General features: G+C 50.0%; 2 protein-coding genes and 1 pseudogene across 4 annotated transcripts in view; 2 read left to right on the top strand and 1 right to left on the bottom strand.

The window, feature by feature from the left end:
- LOC114694324 (cytochrome P450 2D1-like) overlaps positions 1 to 18165 on the top strand; it is a 123613-nt gene that overhangs the window by 41686 nt on the left and 63762 nt on the right. The gene's annotated exons all lie outside the window — the stretch shown is intronic.
- Positions 1844 to 2378, bottom strand: LOC119086398 (annotated as a pseudogene).
- On the top strand, positions 8324 to 18146 carry LOC114688903 (phosphomannomutase 1-like). 3 transcript variants are annotated; one of them, XM_028863377.2, is made up of 8 exons: positions 8324 to 8536; positions 11886 to 12003; positions 13185 to 13261; positions 13360 to 13451; positions 13763 to 13862; positions 16381 to 16456; positions 17179 to 17294; positions 17636 to 18146. In XM_028863377.2, the coding sequence occupies exons 1-8, from the start codon at positions 8450 to 8452 to the stop codon at positions 17756 to 17758; spliced, it is 789 nt and encodes a 262-aa protein (XP_028719210.1). In that variant the 5' UTR covers positions 8324 to 8449; the 3' UTR covers positions 17759 to 18146. The 3 variants fall into 3 exon arrangements, with proteins under 3 accessions (XP_028719210.1, XP_028719211.1, XP_037053601.1); XM_037197706.1 differs by having other exon boundaries at positions 8374 to 8536; positions 17702 to 18146; XM_028863378.2 differs by lacking the exons at positions 13185 to 13261; positions 13360 to 13451 and having other exon boundaries at positions 8328 to 8536; positions 11886 to 11933; positions 13820 to 13862.

Below are 18165 nucleotides of genomic sequence, written 5' to 3'. Positions count from 1 at the left end.
GTCTTTGCCTCATGAATGCAAGGATTACAGGTGCTGGGTACCAAGCCTGGCTATTGAATTAATTTTTTCACTGTTTAAAGAATTTATTTTTATAATGTAAGTTTCATTTCCTTGAAATTTTTTAAGAAGTACAAATTCTTCGAGTACATCACTAGTGGGTAATATATGCCCCCTATTTAATTTTATTAAAATTTTGCTTATATTGACTGGTATGGTAGCACACATGTGTAATCCTAGCTCTTGGGAGGTAGGGACAGGAATACTAGGAGTTCACACCATCCTCAGCTACATGGAAAGAACCTGGGTGGCATGAGACTGTGTTTTTTTTGTTTTTGTTTTTGTTTGTTTGTTTTTATTTTTGGTTGTTCGAGACAGGGTTTCTCTGTGTAACAGCCCTGGCTGTTCTTGAATTTGCTCTGTAGACCAGGCTGACCTTGAACTCACAGATATCTGCCTGCCTTTGCCTCCTGAATACTGGGTTTAAAGGTGTGTGCCACCATGCCTAGCTGAGACTGTATTTGATTTCCTGTCCCGAATAAACCCTTTCCTCCCCAACTTACTTTTTGGTCATGGTGTTTTGTTACAGCAATAGCAACCCTAACTGAGACATTCTTGGAATATGTTTTCACGCTCCTCCCAAATGTAGCAGATAGAAGTGAGTTTACTTCAGCTATGGTTAATCATATGCCTCTATGAAAAATACAAATTTTTCCTTTGTATGGCCTGTCCTTGTGATTGGACACCTTATTCACAGGATTCTTCTTAACTCTCAGAATATAAATTGCCTGATGCTTTAAATTAAGCTGCTATTGCTTGAGACTTTAGTCCACCTCATTTATCAGCTCCATTCTCCCAGGTCCCACTGCCTTTAGAGCTGTAAACATAGTCTACACTGTCCCTTCACCTAGATCAGCTAATCAGATGCTTCTGATAGATACCTCATTGCCCAGCCTTTGACTAGCCTTTCTGCCTTCCAGGTCTCTGAGAACTGATGCTCCAGTTTCAGCTGTAAGTTGTTACAGAAGAGAATACATCATCCCTGCTTCCTTAACAGGCTGAAAATGCTAAGTCAGAGGCAAATTCCCTTTGGGAGAAACCTGTTTTTTCTTTTAAATTATATTTACTTAGAAGCATTCAGAATGTCAACAAAACAGCCGCAATTTTTTTTTTTTTGCAATTACAGAGTGGTTTTCAGTTAACAGAACTGAGATTTGACACTGACCCCGAAGTTCACTAATAAACCACATTTTCTGATTATTAAAAAAAAAAAAGTGATAAGGCAGTCATGTGTTTGGGTTTACAACCAATGAGAAGGCAGAACAGAAAGACTATTTAAAGACAGACACACAGGAAGTAGCTCTCTTTCAGGAAGCTAGGAGCACTGCAGGAGGTAAGATTTTAGCTCTGAGCTCTGACCTCTCGGCTTTCTCTTTTACATTGGTTCTGTGTTTCTTACTTTAATAAGACGGTTGGTTACATCTACACAAAACAACAATTATCTTCTTATAAGCTGCATCAGAGACAACTGAAGATGAAAAAAAAAAAACCCTACCATCCCCATATATAACTGATTTGTGCTGTGCACCAACAAGAACCTGCTTTAAATTTCCATGCCAATTTACAACTCCCAGTCTGTACCAGGCAAGGTTAGTGGCTATTGAGAATACCACCAGGACAGGGCTATCTAAAGACACATTCGGTAGTCTGTTAACTATACAAAAAAAAGACACTGTACAGTTTAAAACCAAATCTTACACAGCCTTACATTTCAGTTTTTTTCTTTAAAAGGAGTGAGTTGTGTACAGGGGGGGTTAAATGCTTTATAGACAAGAAAAAAACTGTGTTATAACCAACTTAATTCATCATCATCTTCTTCATCTTCGTCTTCCTCTTCTTCCTCCTCTTCCTCTTCCTTCTTTTTCATGCTCTCTTCAGCCTTGACGACCCCCTTCTTCACCGCATCGGGTTTTCCTTTGGCTCTGTAGGCAGCGATATCCTTCTCGTACTTCTCCTTCTCTCGACAGCCTTCTTCTTGTAGACTGCCTCTCGTCCTCAGCGGTGTTGTTCCACATCTCCCCCAGCTTCTTCGCCACATCCCCGATGGATAAGCCGGGGTGCTCTCCTTTGATTTGGGGGCGATGCTCAGAACAGAACTAGAAGAAGGTCGAAGGAGGCCTCTTGGGTGCATTGGGGTGCTTGAAGACATGGTCTTCCACTTTCCTGAGCACTTCTTGGAGAACTCTGAGAAGTTAACAGAAGCATCCAGGTGCTTCTTCCTGTGTTCCTCCCGGCAAGTTTGCACAAAGAATGCATATGAGGACATTTTGCCTCTCGGCTTCCTAGGATCTCCTTTGCCCATGTTTAGTTGATTTTCCTCCTTGAGGCACAGAGTCGCCCAGTGCCTGTCCGGCTCTCGCTTGCCCCGGTGCTGACACTATGGAGCTCAGTGTACTGCAGTGGCCGTGAGAGCGGGGCGAACCCTGTTGTTTTTATGCCAATCATTCTGAAATAATCCTAGACACCTTAGCAAAACTAAAACAAAACCTATTGGATAGGAAGGGACAGAGGAGCCACGCTGGCAACTGGTACCTGAATCCCTTTGATTGGTCCCCTTGGCTAACCACCTTGCTCACACCTTAGCAGGACAACTTCTTTTCCTCCTGCTCCTCATAAGGTCTTCCATCCTGAATGCTTTAGTTAAACTTGTTCACTCTAAAGGTAATTCAGTTAAGCCCATGGTCCTAAGGACCCAGCACAATCCCTTTTACTCAGAAATAGATAATCAAGGATTTGAATAATGTACAAAGACAAGGAAGGAATATAAGAAGGAACCAGACTGAAGCCATTTTGAATAAAACTTGCATCTTGAATAGGGGCCAGATAAAGTTTAAGTCTCAAGACCTCCCCAGACCTCTCTGGGTAACTGATGTCACTGGCATCCTGGTTGGCAAGTGGAGACATGAATGGTGGGCAAGCCGCCCAACTACACTAAAGTAAACCAAGCAATGAGGACAAGATAAATGTGCCATAGAACAATGTTCCTAGGAAAGCCCCTTATCCCTGAATCCTGATTGGTGGAAAATGTAACTGTAACTTGGCACAGATGTTTGTGGGTTTTGTGCTTAAATACTTGCTGAAAGGAATGTTCAGGGATGCAGTCAGCTCCTGAGTCTGTACTGTTGTCCCTGCTGGTCAGTGTCTGTTGGGCTGCCCAATAATAAGTCTTGCTTTGTGTAATCTCTTGTGTCTGCTTGGGTTGATTCAGAGTCTTGGATCCACAACATCATATTTTCTGCAACAATTACATGGCCTTAGCTGGTATAACTTCCTTCCTCTATTACCCATTATTCATTTCCTCCACCTTCAGCAAGCACTTCAGCAGGTCTCGGCTCTGTTCCTGGAGGACTGACCCATACTTTCATTCCTGATGGGTCTGTGCCCCTTGTTATCCTGCCTGGATTGGGTTGTAGTTCCTCACTGACTTTAATCACAGCATACGGCAGCACCAAGAGATGCCTTAAAGGATCTCCTATACTCCAGACATAATCTTTCTTACCTCCATTGTGGAGAAGCAATCCAATTTTCCCATGGTAATCTGGATCAATCACCCTTCCTAACACTGTTCCTTTCTTAGCCTGGAGTAATAAGGACATCAGAAGCCCAAAGCGGCCAGGGGAAGTTTGAGCTTCCAGTTCAATGGAATGTTTGTTGCGGCTCCTAACAGGAGCACTACCCACTCTGGAACCAAAACTTCTAGGCCAGCAGAACTTAAGGTCACAGGAACAGGAAGCAAAAAAATTTCCTAGTGGGTCACTAGGGGTGCTAACGAGTGGAAATACCCCCTTTTTCACCCCTTGATTGCCAGACCCATGGATCCTGGCTATGGGAGAAACAGTACCATACACTGGACACTGATTCAAAGCATATGCTGTCTCCTAATTGATGCAGTAACTGTCTTCAAAAGGCCATTCCATCACCGGGTGGTGGTGGTGGCGGCGGCGGCGGTGGCGGCGGCGGCGGCGGCGGCGGCGGCGGCGGCTCATGCCTTTTATCCCAGCACTCGGGAGGCAGAGCCAGGTGGATCTCTGTGAGTTCAAGGCCAGCCTGGTCTACAGGGCGAGATCCAGGACAGGCACCAAAAACTACACAGAGAAACCCTGTCTTGAAAAATGACTCTCTGCTCTCTCTGCTCCCTCCACCCCCCAACATCTTTCTCTCTTTCCAGGCCTGGCTCTCCTCTTTCCCCTCCACTCTTTCCTCCTAATAAAGCTCTGAAAACTAAAAAAAAAAGAAAGAAAAGAAAAAGTTCAATGAATCTCCATGATCATGGGTTCACTCTTGCACTTCTCTGGCTGTGAAGTGAATGCCTTGGTTAGAAGCAGTGCAGTGTGGAACATCATAACAATAGATGCCTTGGTCACTGTTCTATTGCTGTGAAGAGACGCCATGACCACAGCCACTCAGATCAAAGAAAACATTTAATTTGGGCTTGCTTACAGTTTCAGAGGCCCGTAAGCAGAGACAGACAGACTCTCAGCCTGGCATGAGTTTTTGAAACCACAAAGCCCACCCCAAGTGACACTCTTCCTCCAATAAGGCCCCCCAGGCCTCCCCCCATCCCTCAAATGCTCACAGTTCCACTCCCTGGTGTCTAAGCATTCAAATGTACGAGCCTATTTGAGGCTGTTCATATTCAAACTGTCACACTTTTCTTGTAAGGCAGAGACAGAGAGGACAGTAAAAGAGGAGATTGGTTAGATCAGGTTATTTCAGGCTATTTTTCTGTGTAAGGACTAAAATAGAGGATTTGTGCCAATTAAAACTGGCCTACTTGAGATACTGAGCTATTACCTCTCATACTCATTTCCTGGAGATCAGACAAAGCTTGATTTCAGCTTGCTGACATGAAACTCCAATGTAGATGATCATATTACAATTTTCTCTCTGTTTCTTTCCAAAACTCAGGTTTTGAAAACCTAAGTTTATTTCCAGTTTTCCACTTCAAATTTCAGTGTGTCTTGTTGGGGGCCTATGAAGGAACTTGGGCCAAAACAATGGCCTCCTATAATTTTTGTTTCATATTGCCAAAGTAGGTCCTAGGTGCCCAGACAAGGACGATCCAAGTGGTAAAAATGCCCACCCAGGTGTGCTCTGTGAAACAAAGTGGAGGCCTTGGCTCTGGCCAGAATGAAGCCAGGCATAATGATGCACACCTTTAACCTCACCACGCAGAGGCAGAGGCAATACTCCAGAGGCCAGAGGGCAGAGGCAGGCAGATCTCTGTGGGTTCCATGCCATTGAGGGCTACTTAGTGAGACCCTGTCCTCCATTTTCTCCAAGGATAAGATCCTGATAGGTTATTGGGTCCCAAGCAGCCAACCGTAAACACATGTAGGAACAACACTAAATGGACTCAGTAGATCTTATAATAATTTACATTATAATTGTAGATGAATAAGAGAAGGGCCATGAATCCAGGAGGGAGTGTAGGACAAGAGACGAGTTGGAGGCAGAAGAAGGAGGTGTGGAAATGATATCAACACAGTGAACTGGTGTATAATGGTCTCCACAAAAACAGAGGAGAGCCGGAGCCTGGAGAGATGGCTCAGAGGTTGGGATCACTGACTGCTCTTCCAGAGGTCCTGAGTTCAGTTCCCAGCAACCACATGATGGCTCACAACCGTCTGTAATGAGATCAGGTACCCTCTTCTGGCCTGCAGGCATGCATGCAGACAGAACACTCCATACATAATAAATAAATAAATCTTAAAAAAAAAAAAAGAGGAGAGCCAGGGTGGCAGTATACACCTGTAATCCAGGCACTAGAAGGCTGAGGCAGGTGGATCTCTATGAGATTGAGGTTAGTTTGGTCTACATAATGAGTCCCAGGACAACTAGGGCTACAGAGAGAGACCCTATCTCAGAAAGAAAGAAAGGAAGGAAGGAAGGAAGGAAGGAAGGAAGGAAGGAAGGAAGGAAGGAAGGAAGGAAGAAAGGAAGAAAGGAAGAAAGGAAGAAAGGAAGAAAGGAAGAAAGGAAGAAAGGAAGAAAGGAAGAAAGGAAGAAAGGAAGAAAGGAAGAAAAGAAAAAAATCAGGGAGCAAAGTCTAGAGGGGAGGAAATATGCAGAATAGGGAGTCTTAGGAAGTCCTGGGGATATGTGACAAGAAAGGAACCCTTCACTAGGAATCCAGTTGGAGCCAATTGCCAGTAAAAAGGAAAGAATTTCCACACAGCTAACAACTTCTTCATGTATAAATCAACAACTTTTTTTAAAAAAATTATGTGCATTGGTGTTTGGCCTGCATGTAGGTCTGTGTGAGGGTGTTGGATCCGCTGGAACTTGTTACAGACAGTTGTTAGCTGCCATGTGGGTGCTGGGAATTGAACTCTGGTCCTCTGGAAGAGCACCCAATGCTTTTAACCTCTGAGCCATCTCTCCAGCCCTCAACAACTTCTTTTAAGGCATGTTTCTTTTTCCCTTCCCGGCTGTCCTGCAATATTCTAGGAATGTTGACCCCAGAGACCCCAGTTACCCGGAAAGGATACACACTAAACTCCTTGTGCAATTTTTGTGGCTCTTGGTTTTACCTGTAGAAGGAATCTTAAAAGTTCTTATTAATAAAAACAAACCTGGGGCCAGTTACTGGGGTGAATGCTGGAAGGTCAGAGAGACAGGACAAGCCACAGCTAACCTCACCTGGCCAACTTCTCAGCTGATCTTGTTTCCTCAGACTGGAAGCCTCTGTGTCCTCATATCCGAATGGGTCTCAGCTGAACTGTGCTGCTCAAAACCTAAAACCTTAACCAGCCAGGTGCTTCTAGTTTCTGGTCTTCACGCCTTATATATCTTTCCTTTCTACCATCACTCCCTGGGATTAAAGGCTGGCTTTCTGAGATTAAAGGCGTAGGTCACCATGCTTGGCTGTATCCGTGAACAGATGGATTTCTGCCTCTGGAATGCTAGGATTAAAGGCGTGTGCTACCACTGCCTATCCTAAGTATCTAGTGGCTTTTCTGTTCTCTGACCCCAGATAAGTTTATTAGGGTACACAATATTTTGGGGAACACAATACCACCACATTTACTTTCTATTGTAACTCCAGTTGAGGTGCCTTTGGAATCATCTCTCTTTTAAAATTTTATTTTTATTTATTTTTATGTGTGTTTGTGCTTTGCCTGCACATGTCTGTGAGTGTCGGGTCTGAGGAGGCCAGAAGAGGGCGGTAGATTGACTGAACTGGAATTACAGAGGGTGGAGAACTGCAGTCGGGACTGGGAACTGAACCCCGGTCCTCTCTAAGAGCAGCAAGTGCTCTTGGCTGCTGAGCTCAGCCATCTCTCCAGTTCTTTACCTCTCTTGCTCATCAAAAGAGAGAGGAGAGAAAGTGTTTAACAACCTTGAGACCAATCTGAGAGTCATCAAGATGGTGCAGATATGGCTCACGCTAAGACAAGCAAGTGTGACTCTTCCTTGTGACACTGCATTAGGTCTTCCTTTCTGTGACCCTTCTTTGAGACCTCTTGGGTGTGTGTAACTGTCTTCTGAGCTCCTCTCTCCTTTTTCTTTCTTCTTTTGTTTATTTTGGTTTTGTTGTTGTTGTTTTCGAAACAGGGTTTCTCTGTGTAGCCCTGGCTGTCCTGGAACTCCCTCTGCAGACCAGGCTGGCCAAGAACTCACAGAGATCCGCCTGCCTCTGCCTCCCCAGTGCTGGGATTAAAGTCGTGCACCATCACCGCCCGGCTCCTCTCTTTTTCTTAACCCCCATGCTCAAGCCTGTATCAAGTGCATTTAGTGCGCCTCATCCACTGAGATGGCTCAATGGTAAAGGCACATGCGCGAAACCTAACGCTCCGAGTTCAATTTATGGGATCTGCATGGTAGAGGCAGAGAAGCGGGTCTTGTAAATTGCCCTCTGACCCCCACACATGTGCTGTTTCATTCATGTGCCCACACACAATAAATACACACATAAAGTAAACAAAAATACAACTAAGGATACCCCCCCGCCCTCCAGAGCTCTTCAAGCTCGGGATTTACAGGGCAATCCCTTTGCCCTATAAACCTTGGGAACCCCGAGCCGCCGGGCTCTGAGCCTCGCCCTCGCCTCCCCACCCCCGTAGGGAGTGCCCTTGCCACCAGCCCCAACCAGCTCAAGTCCAATCCTGGCCGGACACTGCCTTCCGGTTCCACCCCTTTTCCCGCCGGTCCCTGGCTCTGTCGGCGCGGAGCGCTCTGACTCCGCCCCTCGCCACGCCCCTCCACCCCGGGGGCCAGTAGCGTCCCGCTTTCGGCGGCGCAGGCCCCGCTCCCTGGAGGGAGGACCGATGCCCGCCGCTCCTCCCCGTGCCGCACAGCCGGCCCCGCCCCGGCCCCGCCCGACCTCTGCCGCGCGCCCGACCCCGGCCGGCCGCTGCGGCGACAGCGCTTGGCGCGCCGAGTGGCAGCCATGGCTGTCGCCGTCGAGGGCGCCCGCAGGAAAGAGCGCATCCTCTGCCTGTTTGACGTGGACGGGACCCTCACGCCAGCTCGCCAGGTAAAGGGGCCTCGGGCGGTTTGGCGGCTCCCCGCCGGGTGTCACGCGGGCACCCGTGATCCGGCGTGGAGCGGGCAGCCAGGTGATCCCGGACACCCGCGCCCCCCGGTGTGGAATGTGGAACGCAGTGGTACCGGCTCCTGTCACCGAGAGACGGGACCCAGGCCCTCCGGGCCTTCCCGGCCACAGCGCTCCGCGGGTGGGCGCCCCCCGGTTCTTCCCGGGAGCGCAGAGGCCGGATCCAGTCCTGGGAGGAGCGTCTATGTCCCGGGCCCAAGGCTTCCACAGGCCCAGGCTGGGCTCTGGGATGCTCCCACCCCATTTCAGCCCTAGGATGCACGACTAGTCAGTCCTCAAGCTAGCCGAAGAACGCCGTGTTCAGGCGGAGCTCGGGGCGCTTCCAGAAGCCCACGGTCGCCCTCTAGTGAGGGCAAGAAAGGTCTTCGGGCCGTTCCACCCTGGCGTCCACAGGCCGAAGCCTGGGTTTAGTTTAAGCCTCTTAAAGGTTTTACCTTCCTTCCTCCTCAGGTCGGAGGGAGAGCTGCTTTTCTGATGAGTTTTGTCTTTCGTTGGTGGTGTCGTTTGGGCCCACCCATGTGGAGTGAGAGGCCCCAGGGCTACTTTGGTTACAAGAGGGTCACTGAGTCACAGCAAGAGTGGGAGTGTGTTTTCTATCTGCGCTTTATGGTTCAGCCTCCGATCTTCTCTCATCCTAAAGTTTTTCTCCCTTTTTCTCACCCTGGGTCGTTCCTGCCCATCCTTCGAGTAGTCCGCTTTCTCTTTACGGGGACCACGGGGATGACCCGAACATTCTTCCAGAGCAGAAGCTGGTGGGAACCCAAGTCTTAACACCCCCCCTCCCCCCCCCATAGCCCATTCCCATCCGCAGGAGAAATCAGCCACCTTTCTTTCCAGCAGGGATGGATCAGGATTGAAGATGCCAGGATCGGACACAGGGTGGTCCTGCCTTGGCACGCCTCTCCTAACCCTATGCCGCCCTGAATTGGCAAATCGTGGACAAAAAACTTCCTGCCAATCTGTTTACTGCTAGGCCGTTAATTTTTAATTATACGTGTATTTGCAAGTGCATTATTTTTGTAAAAAGAATGCAAACATTACAGTCTAAAGACCACTTTGACCTCACCAGTATCCTAGGGCCAGCCCCCACCCCACCCCAGGTAATATTGTCTGGGTAGTATGGCTCCCTTTGGTGCTTTTATCTGGATCTCTCTGCCCATAGGAAATATTAGATGTTATTTTGTGAGGCGGTTACTGACTCGGCATTATCCTGCTTGTGGCTACCTACACCTTGCTTCAGACAGTTAACAGCATGTTTTAGGACCTTGCTTGCTGGAAGCACAGATCTGGCCTTATCTCATGTACCCTTGCCCGGTAGTATTTCCGAGGAAGCGTGTGTCATTGTCTGGCCGATAAGCATGGGAGTTGTTTGCACTTTTCACTATTATAAACCCCAAGGAACTGCTGTATGTGCCTTCGGCAAGAGAAGTTGACATGCTATTTGACAGGGTATGGACATTTTAAGTTTCAGTGGGTCCCGCCTAATTGCCTTCCGAAACAATTGAACCAACTTACACGTTCATGGGCGGACGGCACTTGGGAGTTCCTGATACCCCTACCATTGTCTCCAGCGATGGTCTTTGATCATCGGAATATATGGAAGTTTGAATTCTGACTCAGTTGTTCGGATTTCCTGAGTGGAGAATCTGTATACACTTTGAACAATTCTTTCACCCCGTGGTAACTGTGATCCCCTTAAGGGGGCTCCCGCTGTGGCAGACATGTTATAAAAGGGGAACGAGGCAAAGAAAGGGACAGAGCCCTTTGCTCAGTTACCAGAGCCAGAGCTTAGCAGGGGGCTTCTGGGGCCCCTGCCTTGTGCAGGTGAAGAATCTTTTACTTCAAAGATTTTTTTTTTTTTTTTTTTTTTTTTTGGTTTTTTGGTTTTTTCGAGACAGGGTTTCTCTGTGTAGCTTTGTGCCTTTCCTGGAGCTCACTTGGTAGCCCAGGCTGGCCTCGAACTCACAAAGATCCTCCTGCCTCTGCCTCCCAAGTGCTCCCACCACGCCCGGCTACTTCAAAGATTTGCAACCAGAAATGTTTGTGGGTTTGGATATTTTTCAGATTCTGAGCATATACATGAGTTATCATGGCGGTAGGACCCACTTGTAAACACAAAGTTCATTTGTGGGTTTTTTAGGTTTTGGGTCTTTCTTTCTTTCTTTTTTTTTTTTTTTTGGTTTTTCAAAACAAGGTTTCTCTGTATGGCCTTGGCTGTCCTGAAACTCACTCTGTAGCCCAGGCTGGCCTCAAACTCAGAGATCTGCCTGCCTCTGCCTCCCGAGTGCTGGGATTAAAGGCATGTGCCACCACCGCCCTGCTCATTTGTGTTTATATGTAATTGATAAACAGCCTATCATAAAGACAAAGCAAACACTCTGAACTGATCTTCTGTGTTGGAATTCCAAGTGTGTGCCATCACATCTGGCTTTACCATGGTCTACTGAGGACAGCTTATTGTAGCACTTTGTTTGTTTTACGTTTTATTTGTATATCTTGTGTGCATGTGTGTAACAGGACACACATGTGCCTCATTGAGGGCGTGGAGCTCTGGGATTGAACTCAGGTTGTTAGGCCTCAAGGCAGGTTCCTCCACTCACTGAGCCCACTCATTGGCTGTTATATGTGTTTTGTTTTGTTTTCATACCTTTCTTTTCAACCCAAGACCACATGCATTTTAGACGAGTGCTCTACCACAAGGATACATCCCAGCCCTATTCTGTGCGATATTTTTGTCTTTTTGTTGTTGCTGTTGTTGTTTTTGAGACAGGGTTTCTCTGTAGCTTTGGAGCTTGTCCTGCAACTCTTGTAGCCCAGGCTGGCCTCGAACTCACAGAGATCAGCCTGCTTCTGCCTCCTGAGTGCTCTGTGCAGCATTTGTAGTGTGTTTCTGTTTTAGTTCAACACTTCCCTTGAGGTCACCTGTGGAATTATGTTAGTGCTCAAGCAGTTCTGCATTTTACAAGTCTGGCTTTCTAATTAGGGGTGCTCAGATTCACATGGAAGGTGGGCTCCCAGATTCTGAGCCCTAAGAGCCAAGTAGAGGTCCCAGACATTTTTGTTGTTGCTGTTGTTTTGAGATAGGGTTTCTCTGTGTAGCTCCAACTGGCTTGGAACTCACTCTGTAGACCAGGCTGGCCTCGAACTCACAGAGATCCTCCTGCCTCTGCCTCCCGAGTGCTGGGATTAAAGGCGTGCGCCACCACCGCCCCGTTTGAGGTCCTGGACTCTTGATAACCAGAGTCCTTTTGTCCTTCCTGTCCCCCCACAGAAAATTGACCCTGAGGTGTCAGCCTTCCTGCAGAAGCTCCGAAGTAGGGTGCAGATTGGCGTGGTGGGTGGTTCTGACTACTCAAAGATCGCTGAGCAGCTGGGGGATGGGGATGAAGGTAGGCCTGGGGGACCCCTTTTCCGGTTGGGGTGGAAGGAGCATGGAGCTGGGAGATGCGTGGGCACCTGTCCCTGCTTCTGTGGGGCAGAAGAGGTGGGGAAGGAGCAGCCAGAGGGCTCCACCCTTAACAGACATTTAGTGAGTACCTGTTAGTAGCCGGTGTGCTAGCTTCTGGAGAGACAGAAGCAGAGCGGTCAGCATCCTGCCCTTAGGTGGTGCACATTCTCCTTGCTCCCTGCTGAGTCTGGTTTCCATTTATTTATTTATTGCTTCTTAATCTTTTTTGTTTTTCGATACAGGGTTTCTCTGTGAAACAGCCCTGGCTGTCCTGGAACTCACAGAGATCCTCCTGCTTCTGCCTCTTGAGTGCTGGGATTAAAGTTGTGGGCCACCACCGCCCAGCTTTGTTTTTATCTTTGTTGTTTGTTTGGTTTGGTTTTGAGTTTTTCCAGACAGGGTGTAACAGCCCTGGCTGTCCTGGAACTCACAGAGATCCGATTGCCTCTGCCTGGAGTGCAGAGGCATGTGCCAACACACCCAGCTGATTATCTTGTTTGTGGTAGTGAAAACTGAAATAAAACTTGGAGATCCATCTTTTCCCCCTTGTCCCTCCTCATTTGTTCTCTAGCAAGTCCAAACTATCTGTGCTATCTGTCCATGCCCCCCTTTCTACCACACACACACACACCCCACAGCCCCGTGATCATCCACCACCCGGATGCTGCGGAGCATCCTAGCCAGGCTCCCAGACTTCCAACTGCTTCTTTAGCACTCAGAGCTGGAAACTGCTGTGCAATCCCCGTGGGCAACAGAGAGGGAGACTTTAGAAAGGAGAATGAAGTCTTCATGGGGGAGGTCTGAGGGAGCAGGGTGGAAATGGCGCCCTCTCCTGGGCATTCCTGGGAAGTCTTCCAGAAGAGGGAGCTGGATCTTGGAGGATGCTTAGAGGAGACACCAGGGGCGGGTCCAGGCTGAAGGTCCTACCTGAGCAATGGCCTAGAGGAGTGTCTGGCTGGCGTAGAAGGAAAGGATGCCAGAAAAGCCGGTTTAGGGTAGAAAAGTGGGTGAAGCCTGCCACACCGAACAGCACAGGCGTCGTCCCCCGGGCTTGCTCTGGGATGACAGTGGGTCCTTGTCTCATGCTCTTTCTTTCTCTCCGACTTCTCCGTGGGTCCCAAGTCATTGAGAAGTTTGATTATGTGTTTGCCGAGAATGGGACAGTGCAGTACAAGCATGGACGACTGCTCTCCAAGCAGGTCAGTGGCTCGGGCCTTAGCCGGGGCACTCCGCTTTTCCAAGCTGGTCCCTTCTGTCTTGCGTGTGCCACAGTGCGAGCCTTGTGTTGCTTACACAGACGATCCAGAACCACCTGGGGGAGGAGCTACTGCAGGACCTGATCAACTTCTGTCTCAGCTACATGGCTCTGCTCAGGCTGCCCAAGAAGCGGTGAGGACCCCACTGAGCTGGGCTTGGGGGAAGAGAGTGGGGGTCCCTCACATGGAGTCCCTGGAATTTTTTTTTTTTTTCTTTTTTTGCAACTGTGGTTAGAACCCAGGAACCTTGCCCATGCCGGGGAAGTGTTCTAACAATGAGCTACACACCCAGGTCCAGGACACTAACTTATGCATGGGTAGATTCTTATATCCTGTGAAGTCCAAGGAGGCTGGTTCTAGATAGGACAGGATTTGAACTCAGAGCTGTTCTCCCTCCTGCCCATGGCCTCTTGCTCTCTCACCCCTTTTCTTCGTCACCTCCAGTGGAACCTTCATTGAGTTCCGGAATGGCATGCTGAACATCTCCCCCATCGGCCGAAGCTGCACCCTGGAGGAGAGGATCGAGTTCTCTGAGCTGGACAAGGTGCCGTTTCCTGAGCAGCTACCAGCCCATAGGCCTGTCACTCACACTCTGGGCTTTGCTTTCTCGTCCGTAAAATGGGTTTTGAGGAGGAGTTTTGAGTTCAAACTTGGGCACCTTCTGTGTGTCATTTCTGCAGGTCCACCAGCCTCTTTCCGTCCCTGCTGGTTTCCTTTCCTTGTGACCTGTGGCCACCAGCCCCTAGTGACCCACGCTATGGCCTCGGTACCGTTGCCACATTCCTACCCGCACCAGAGCCAGTAACTCTAGGCTCCCATCTTCTTGTCCTCGCAGGCCAACTTGTCTCCTCCAGGTTACCAGGTCCCTTCCTTTGTCCTCTGTCCCCTCTGCTTTCCAGCATGCCTTTAAGAACCTTTAAAACACATCTGCCTGCATCTCCCCAGTGACAAGCCTTCTGTGGCTCCACAGTGCTGGCTGGGCAGCATCTCAGGCGCCTTTCACAGCCTGAGGCATCCATCTGCCCTCCTCCAGCTCACCCTTTCCGCCTTCTGTCTGCAACTGTCCTGTTTTCACTCGCATCCAGAACACACCAAGTTCTCTTAAATGCCAGCTTTTTGTTTTATGTTTTTCGAGACAGGGTTTCTCTGTGTAGTTTTGGTGGCTGTCCTGGATCTCGCTCTGTAGACCAGGCTGGCCTTGAACTCACAGAGATCTGCCTGGCTCTGCCTCCCGAGTGATGGGATTAAAGGCATGCACCACCGACACCCGCCAGCTTTTGTTTCTTTTGTTGGTATTCGCCCATGCTAACCTTGAACTTGTGATCTCCCTTAGCTTCTCAAATGCTGGGGTTACAAGAGTGTGCCACCTCATTCAGCATGTACACTGCCTCCCTAAACATTACCGAGCATTCAAGGGTGGCGTGAGTTCACCCATCCATGCTCCTCATCCATGCTCTCACGCCGACTCAGCCAGCTGCGCTTCCCTTGCTCCCCATTGCAGCCATGGCTTCTGCTCATTCGAGAGATGGCCGTTTCCTGCTTCGGCCCTGGGCCTTCTGCCGGGAGCACCACCCTAGACCAGGCTCATCCTCTTCTCCACCCTCGCTGCTCCCCTCACACTCAGCCCCACCCCCCATTCTATGTCCTGTGCAGAGACCTGTGGTCCTGGGTAGTGCACGGGGGTCCCAGGGCCTCATCCATGCTAGGCACGTGCCCTGTCACTGACCCACAGCACCCCCGCCCCAAGAGACATCTTCTTTTTGAAACAGTGTCGTCTTAGTGTGCAGCCCAGACTGGCCTCAGACTCACTGTGTCACCGTGCTGGCCTCCAACTTGTGACTTCCTGGTGACTGGTATCATAGGTGTGTCCCACTGTGCCTCCCTGCCCTGAAATGCTCTGGGATGAACGGACAGGTGAATTATTCCCATCTGGATTGGTGTGGAAACCAAGGCCCCGAGAAGTGGCTCTCATCCCAGGTCACTTAGGGAGTTGGTTGCAGAGTGTCGCTTTGATATGGCTGCCTGGTCCCAGATGTTTCCCTGAGCTTGGGCTCGACAGTGCCGCTCCCACAGTGCATAGAGGTCTGTTAGAGGTCTGTAGTGGGCAGTGGACCCAGAGTAAGGAGCTCTTCCTGTTGGAATAGTTAAGATTGATCATTGACAACATCCCAACCACATGGCCCCTTCCCTGTTCCTCGGGGTTCCAGTCCTAGCTTTACTGGCTGGATGGGGATGGAGAACAGGTAATGAACCTGGCCTGGAGCAGTAGGGGAAGCTGGGATATGGCTGGCATCCCTAGACCCTCCCCTCATCTCTGGTTCTTTCTCATCTCTCCTGAGATTAGGACGTGTGGATGTTTCTGAGAACTGTGTGCCTGTACACAGTCCAAATGGCATGTGCATGCTAAAATCTCCTTCAGACTCCAGGGAGGGGTGACAAGATGCCTTCCTTAGATAAAGCAGCTTAGGGTCATGAAGCTGGACATTTTAGGGCTGGACTTGGTTCATGAGGCTGTCCAACCACCAGCCGACCCTCTAAAGGAGAGAAGTGTAGCCCCCCAACCCTGGGCTCTGAGCTACTTTTCCTCAGAGCGTGGGTACCCATGGTGCTATCCCCGGGACACACCACCAGCTAGGGAGGCAAAATCAAGGCCAGCAGGGGGCTCACATCTCTCGGCTCTGTTTTTCCTCTAGGAAAAAGCAGACAGTGGCCACTAATTTCTTCTCTATCATTTAGTTCTGGAAATGGGTTCAGACAGATCAGGTAACTTGCCTAGGGCCACAGAGCTAAGCAGCCTAGCCACCAGGCCTAGAACCCAGTTAGCCTGTAGATCCCAGGGTGGGTCCTGCCTGGCCTGACTGACACTCTACCCCCATGCCCTCCACCTATCTTCTTACGCCTCCATACCCCTGTTGATGGGGGTCACTGATTTCTGAATCTAGGCCCCAGCACTGACGTCGAGGCCAGGCTTCTGTTTCCCCAGAAAACCAGGGAGCTGGTGGGGGTTACAGGCATGGTATACAGAAGGCCCCCCGAGCCAATATACACTCTTCCCTGTACAGAAGGAGAAGATCCGGGAGAAGTTTGTGGAAGCCCTGAAGACAGAGTTTGCTGGCAAGGGGCTGAGGTTCTCCCGAGGTATGTCTTTGCTGCGGCGGGCTCAGGCTCAGGTACAGCAGGGGACGATATTTACCTGTGCCAGCTTTGCCCACCTTGTCCAGTGAACCGCCCGATGTGGAGTGGTCCTCACCCTTCCCGTGCTCAGTCCAACTGACTAGGAAGTCAAGGGCTCTGCAGATCTTCCCGAAGCTGATGCTTCTCAACCCTTGCCACCAGACGCTCCCCTGAGGCTCCTGGGACATCTGGTCTCCCAGCTGCCATCTCGGCTTGTTCCCCAGTAGCCGGAGGGAGAACAGACGCCATGGTCACTTAGAACCGACATTTGCGTCACCCTGCTGCTCAGTGTCCCCCAGGCACCCCCACTGTGGCTCGTGTCCCAGCTTACTGCCACTTGGGTCTCCCTGGATGCCGGCTGAGTGGACCCGCCTTCGCTCCAGCCTGTTGGCCGCCTAGATGAGACCCCTCAGATCTCAAGTCCGCCCTTGGTGGCTCTCGGGGTTGTTGGATGAAGAAAGTGCCTTAGAGCCAGGCGTGGTACCACACATGTGTAAACCCAGCGGGAAGATGGGAAGTTCAAGGCCATCCTTGGCTACATAATATAAAGCCAAACTGGGTACAGGAGACTCTGTCCCAAAAGCAAAGCATGTTTTGCCCCAGTTAGCCTTGCGAGCTTCCCTGAGAAGTTGCCAGCCTTGTCTGTCCCTCCCAGGATTTTGTCATAACCCCCACATCATCCGCAGGAGGCATGATAAGCTTCGATGTCTTCCCCGAGGGCTGGGATAAGCGCTACTGCCTCGACAGCCTGGATGAGGACAGCTTTGACATCATCCACTTCTTCGGGAATGAGACCAGTCCTGTGAGTGTGGCCCTGCCAGATCCCTCAACCCAAAGCACCTGAGGCCAAGGCCAGGACCCGGGGCAATGGAACAGACCTCTCAGGGGCCTCCCAGAAGACACTCAGTGTTCAGTGTTCCCACTCTACAGTTGAGAAGACTGAGGCCCAAAGAGGGCTAGACACTTGTTCCACGTTATATAGCAAGTCAGGGCAGGTCTGAGAAGCCAGGTTGGTGGGATTCCTGGCAGGTCTGCCAGTATGGGAAGGGTGGCTCTTGGGTCTCGATCCCTGTAAGCACCTGTAATCCTGCCCTGTAAGCACCACCTGAGATCATGTCTTCTCTGTCCTTCCTCTGAATGCAGGGTGGGAATGATTTTGAGATCTATGCGGACCCCCGGACTGTGGGCCATAGTGTGGTCTCCCCTCAGGATACTGTACGACGATGCCGAGAACTCTTCTTCCCAGAGACAGCCCACGAGGCGTGACAGTGACCACAGCTGAGCGTTGGGACCTTCAAAGAGCTCTGGTCAGACCTGAAGAGAGAACCATGGGGTGCCCGGGTTCCCCTTCTTCTGGGCCAGCATGTAGCATCATATGGGACGCCACAGGCCCACCCACACAGAACCAGGGTCTGTGTGGCAACTGTCCCCAGCCAGGTGGCTCCTGATAAGACTTACTCCTGCACTCCATTGATGGCCCTGGACTCTGATGCTGCTGGTCTTGGGACAGAATAGTTTGCACCCCAGAGGGAAGCATGTGAGCTATGTTACAGGAATCTGCTGGCCACAGACTGCCAAGGGGCAGAGTGGCACAGGGAAGGGACACTACCCAAGGACTGTCGCAGATATTAAAGTTCCAAGACAAGGTGTGTTAGGTGTGTCTGAAGATGCGG

Source organism: Peromyscus leucopus, chromosome 20, assembly GCF_004664715.2.
Source record: "Peromyscus leucopus breed LL Stock chromosome 20, UCI_PerLeu_2.1, whole genome shotgun sequence".
Taxonomy (NCBI): Eukaryota; Metazoa; Chordata; class Mammalia; order Rodentia; family Cricetidae; genus Peromyscus; species Peromyscus leucopus.
The sequence above is the reverse complement of the archived record's forward strand: the minus strand, read 5'-3'. Positions and strand labels throughout refer to the sequence as shown.

Coding starts and splice junctions, on each gene's coding strand:
- LOC114688903 (XM_028863377.2), top strand. CDS start 8,450: ATGGCTGTCGCCGTCGAGGGCGCCCGCAGGAAAGAGCGCATCCTCTGC. Junction 13,262..13,359: donor GACGACTGCTCTCCAAGCAG/GTCAGTGGCTCG, acceptor TTGCTTACACAG/ACGATCCAGAACCACCTGGG. Junction 13,452..13,762: donor CTCAGGCTGCCCAAGAAGCG/GTGAGGACCCCA, acceptor CGTCACCTCCAG/TGGAACCTTCATTGAGTTCC.